This window comes from Arachis duranensis, chromosome 3 (assembly GCF_000817695.3).
Source record: "Arachis duranensis cultivar V14167 chromosome 3, aradu.V14167.gnm2.J7QH, whole genome shotgun sequence".
Classification (NCBI taxonomy): domain Eukaryota; kingdom Viridiplantae; phylum Streptophyta; class Magnoliopsida; order Fabales; family Fabaceae; genus Arachis; species Arachis duranensis.
The window spans coordinates 35,356,212-35,361,675 of record NC_029774.3 but is presented as its reverse complement, the minus strand read 5'-3'; the positions used below and the strand labels follow the sequence as shown (position 1 = coordinate 35,361,675).

Below are 5,464 nucleotides of genomic sequence, written 5' to 3'. Positions count from 1 at the left end.
TTTCTGTGAAGCTAAAGCTCTTTATTCAAAAGACTGGCCAATACAAAGACTGAAAGACGTGTTCACGCAACTATTACACGTAGAATCTGGGGACAATTCTTCGATGTGGAAGAAAGTACGAGATAAAGAAAAAAAATGGCTTGATTTCTTCCATGCGGTTCCATGATAACTAGAAGCAACATCGTCCATCGGTTTCCAACATCATGTGCTATATTAATAAATCATCACAGTGAAAACAGTACATGCAACACATAGGACCCGCACCTCGACCCAGAGCCAATGATAACACCACCCGTTTATTTGATGCAGTGTCTACAAGTCTGTAATGCATAATTATGAGAAGACGAAACTACAGTCACTTTCTAAAATTACACACTCAATTCCTCAACCTCGGACCCTAATGGTTTAAAGACGGCTTCCACTTCACTGGCATCAACTTCCTCTAACCTTGATGGTTTCCACCTGGGATTCTGCAAAAGAATAGTATATATAGTTATATACTAAGTATTGACTGAATCGCAAGAATTAATGCTAAATAAATCAACAGTTTGTCAACAAGACTAAAACGTAAAGATATGAGAAAAAGAAAACCTGATCCTTGTCCACCAATACTGCTCTGACACCTTCTGCGAAATCATGTCGCAATGAAGACCTTAAAGCAATTCGGTACTCAGTTTTCATTACTCCACTAAGCTGAATTTCAGAAATGCAGACCAAAAAATTAAGGGCTTGGAAACATTAAAACCACCTAAAAACCAAAAGAGAAATGAATTAAATGCATACCGTGGATAACTCACTGTCGGTTTTCCCTAGTGCAGAAGCTACTGCAGAGAAGTGCTTTTGGGTCAAGACAAGGGAGAAAGGAGCACCTTTCCCAAGGCCTTGGAGAGCTTCATTAGCCCACTCGACAACTGGCAAGATAAAAAAAAAAAAGAATATTTCAAATATATGGATGGCAAAGTTTTCAGTTTCAAACATTATTCAGTGAACACATGATAAATTGTATCTTGACATTTTAAGAATAGTGTTTCATTAGCAAACAATAGGAGAATAAGCATACCATTTGAGTCAGTACTTGACTGGTGTTTACTTAGCTCTTCAATTGTCTCGGTAACTGATTTATCTCCTCCAAATGCAGATGTTATCTGAGGTAAAAGCAATTTCAGTGGTGCCTCACTCTCAGGGTTGGACTCGTATCTTGCTAAAAGTACTTTGATGTCCTGATGTGCATCCTGGGAACTATATCACCAACGGGTTTTGTGTAAGATCATTATTTTATATATGCAATATATAACCAAAGGGCAATAGACATTATAGACCATTTAGCATACAAGGAGACTAAAATGTATGGTGCATGCAGTACATGCCTTATATCTAAGCAAACGTGTCTATGAACTATGTTGAATCCAATCTTACACCAAAGGAATTAAAAGGGTGATGATTTTAAAGAAAAGTCTCAAGTGATGGTTCACGTTAACATACAAGTTGTTTGCCAAAAGGGCCTCCTTGAATGAACCTAACTTTCCAGATGGCACATAATGTGTTCCAAGGCCAACATATATTGCATCAGAAGGAGCAGAGATCCTCTTTCCAGTCAATCCAAGATAAGCACCTGCAATTAGTAATATTTATAAATCAAGTAAATAATGTGACACAGAGATTCACATAAATCTAGTAAACAAACATTTTTACTAATATTTTAAAAGACAAACTTTCTAAGTGAAACTTGAGGTTGCATCTAGATGTTAAACAGTGCAGTACAAAACATGTATTCAGTACAAATTATGTCAACATAGATCACAAAAGAACTATGAAATTTTTAATTTGAAATAGTAACATACCAACAGATCCTTCCCCTGGGCTTTGAGCAGCTATGTAAGCAAAACCCACATCAGGAAACAAGCCAATTCCATTTTCTGGCATTGCAAGTACAGTTCTCTGAATAGGTGTAGTTAACAAGTCAAAAACATCTCAAATTGCAATCCATGAGTTTATGCTATATCTCTAAATGAGGCCATTATAATAAGCATATACCTCTGTAATGATACGGTAGCGTCCATGACCAGACAAACCAATTCCAAAGCCCATTGTTATTCCATCCATAAGGCTAATATATGGCTTCTTGTACTCAGCAATTTTGCATATCAAAGAATACTCAGCCAAGAAGACCTAAAATGTAGAACACAATATCACATTACTTTCTCGTAGCTATCAACAAGTCATGCAAAAATGCAAGATGTAGCATATCATATAATCCAACATAATGTTGACAGCAAATCAAAAGTTACACAATATAATCCACATAAAAAAAATTAAAAAAGAAAAAAGTTGACCAAAGTCAACCCAACTGCATCAATGGTTGCTTCCAGAAGGCACACAGCCACACATTATAAAAGCCTAAAGGAAAGTCAAAGTCAAGGTAAAAAAAAAATTGTGTGAAAATCCGGAATAGTCCAGACCAGTAATATCTGGTGCATTCCAAACAGAATGGGCATTAGTAGGACAACAACTAGAAGCCCCTTATGACCAAGGCCAAGCCAACCCTAATTTAGGATAAGTCTCACATATTTGGGTATGGTGATTCCTCATGGTCATATTCATCAGAAACAGAAAGAAAGTGAGGGTGAAAAAAGATTGAAAAGTGGCTAATTCAGCAGCTTCTTCAACCGCCTAGCCAGAGTTCCATATAGTGTATGTATTCTTTTGTATTTAGTTGGGCATAAAACTTTGTCCATAACTGTATGTCACTCATTAAACTGTAATATTGAGCATTCTAAAGGCATCAGTGCTAGGACTACAGCCAAGTTTGTCATGAATAGCATAGTCTACCAAATAAGTAGCCTTGGCATACTTTATAGCATAGTATAAGCAAAGATATTACCGGTCTATGAGTACCCAAAAGTTAAAATATTATATAGGAAAGGTATTCAGTTCGTATTATTGGCATGGCTTTATACATTGTAAGAATCTGCTGGTATACATTATAATATACAACTAGACCTCAATAATATCTGACAGATGCTTTTTAAATGTTATCTGCTTCACATCACCACCTGCAGATAAACTATCTCAGTTGCCAAGAAAGCAGTCATTGAGAATCGATAAACAAACTGTTATTTGACAAAAACAGGAAATGGAAACAATAGTATAGCATCAGAAGACGGCATGATGTTGATGTAACATGGAAGTAAACAATATATCCAATGAAGCACATCACAACAGCAGCCATATAAATATGCATTAATATACTAGACTTGAAGGTGAAGCAAATAACGTAATAAGACCTTCTGCACTAAAGGAGTGTTTTTGTCCTTTTGTATTTCAGCAACAACCCCTTTAATATCCATACCTGCATTGACCACCAATGGTGACTCTCAAAACCTTACCTACCACTCAAAACCAAGTAACCTCAAATCTTAAATACAATAGTATCTGCAAAAGAAGCTAATTTTTAACATATTGCAGAATGCCAGAAACATGCTTCAGCAAAATCATTTGCACGACAATGAAGGAATCATGAGTTAGAATCATACCAGCACAAAAGGCACGAGGCGAGCTGCTATCGACCAAGACACATTTAACCCTCGGGTCCGATTCCCATTCATCCAGATAACTCTTATACTTCACATCCATTTCTGCATCATCCCAACTCAATATCAAGAGCAGAAAAACAATTACCCTACTTAATTCAAAACTGTGATAAATTAGGGGGTAAAAGAAAAATGGGATCAAGAGCCCAATTTTTCCCCTTGCCTACAAATTTCAGCACAACATCCCGAATTTTTCATTCTCCTGGTTTCCAGAGCCTAGTGAGATAATCAGTAAGTTGAAGCTCCAAAATGATCGAGTAACAGTTCAGAAGCGAATCCATATACGAAAAGAATAAAGAGTACGAAGAAGAAGAAAGAAACCTAGGTTCATGGCGTTGAGAGCTTTGGGACGATCGAGGGTGATGACAGCGACGCCGTTAGGGTGAACGGTGCCGTTGACGAATTGGTCAGCCATGGCAGAGAATCGACGGAGAGAGAAGAAAGATGGTTTCTGTTTTGTTGAAAGAAAGATTGGGAGCGAAGAAGCAGCAGCAGAAGCAAAGAAACGAAGAGATTGAGCTGCTCCAACACCAGCAAGAGGATGCAACCTTATTAGCATGCTTTTACTGTGTCTCTCTTTTTCTACCAAAATTGCTTCTGTGCCTTCCCCCCTTCCTGCTTTCTTCCTACGCTCTCTCCATCACATTTTTTTTTTCCATTTCCCCTTATGACTTTTTAGCCCTCCATTTTACCTTTCCCCTGTTTTCACTCTTCAGAATTTCAGTATTCTCCTTCACAGGGCTATACTGGTCACTCCACTGCTCAAGTCAGTTAGACTTTCCAGCCCCTTTCGTGTTAACTCTATAGGAAAATTTCCTCAACTAAATTAAATAAAATAATTTATTTTCAAAACAAAATTATTGAATATTATTATTTTTTTCCTGGGAACGAACTGAACATGATTTATCAAATAACAATTTTTTTTCCGGGGCTAAATTGGATGGGTTCATTTCTATTTGTGGGTAACATTGGGCCACCCCCCGATTTTTGGGTGAATGACGACTAATTTGATGCAAACTGGAGCTCGCAAACCCGAGTTTGGGCCTCAATTAGGGCCAACTAACCTTATTTTTGACACAATTTGACCCGACAAATATCCCTTATTCATTATATTAAGTATTAATTATTCTATTGATTTCTATAATTTTATTGAATTTTCAATTAAGTCTCTATATATTTTTCTTTTCGATTGAGTCCCTATACCATATCAGATTTTGTAGTTAAATTCCTATTGTGACAAAAACAATAGAATTAACAGAATATTTCGTTAAACAAACTGAATATGCCTAACACTTTAGTGAATATTTTATACAGTTTAACAGAATATTCCGTTAATTTCAACATTTTTGTCACGATAAGGACTTACTTACAAAATCCGATATAATATAGGGACCTAATTGAAAAGAAAAAAAAGTATAGGAATCTAATTAAAAATTCGATGAAATTATAGGGACCGACAGAATAATTAAATCTTATATTAACGCTTTAATTAATCTTTTAAGCTGCGTTTATTTTTAGAGACAGGACACAGAGATATGGACAATAAATATTTAAAGAGCGTTTGGAAGCATAGACATAGACGCTAGACCCATTATCTCCGGAATAGTTTTCTTTATTTTTGTGTCCACTCTTTTATGAAAAAGGACAATGATGGACACAGAATTTGAGAAGGTTGACACGAATTTTTTTATGAAAACTTTTTCCTTTTTGTCCATAGATATTTTTTGTTATTTCACTGTTATCCCTTCTTATTTTCTCTAATTTAAGCTTCTATACATCGTGGTTCTCATAAAGGTACTCTCTTCTTTCTCACTGCCCTCTCAATTCTCCACGTTCTTCTTCTTTTTCTCTTTTTTCACAAGTACTCTCTTCTT

At 36.1% G+C, this 5,464-nt stretch overlaps 1 protein-coding gene across 4 annotated transcripts; it reads right to left on the bottom strand.

Moving 5' to 3' along the window:
• Positions 1–4,276, bottom strand: LOC107478708 (3-hydroxyisobutyryl-CoA hydrolase-like protein 3, mitochondrial). Of its 4 annotated transcripts, XM_021138205.2 has the most exons (11): positions 3,912–4,276; positions 3,534–3,635; positions 3,305–3,349; positions 3,001–3,053; positions 2,035–2,169; positions 1,842–1,938; positions 1,483–1,612; positions 1,061–1,239; positions 784–911; positions 592–693; positions 1–470 (listed from the first exon to the last, which is right to left on the bottom strand). In XM_021138205.2, the coding sequence occupies exons 1-11, from the start codon at positions 4,147–4,149 to the stop codon at positions 369–371; spliced, it is 1,311 nt and encodes a 436-aa protein (XP_020993864.1). In that variant the 5' UTR covers positions 4,150–4,276; the 3' UTR covers positions 1–368. The 4 variants fall into 4 exon arrangements, with proteins under 4 accessions (XP_020993864.1, XP_015954329.1, XP_015954328.1 ...); XM_016098843.3 differs by lacking the exon at positions 3,305–3,349 and having other exon boundaries at positions 3,912–4,275; XM_016098842.3 differs by lacking the exon at positions 3,001–3,053 and having other exon boundaries at positions 3,285–3,349; positions 3,912–4,274.
• Between the last annotated feature and the right edge of the window lie 1,188 nt (positions 4,277–5,464).

Coding starts and splice junctions, on each gene's coding strand:
- LOC107478708 (XM_021138205.2), bottom strand. CDS start 4,149: ATGCTAATAAGGTTGCATCCTCTTGCTGGTGTTGGAGCAGCTCAATCT. Junction 1,939..2,034: donor GCTACCGTATCATTACAGAG/GTATATGCTTAT, acceptor ACACCTATTCAG/AGAACTGTACTTGCAATGCC. Junction 694..783: donor CCGACAGTGAGTTATCCACG/GTATGCATTTAA, acceptor TCTGAAATTCAG/CTTAGTGGAGTAATGAAAAC.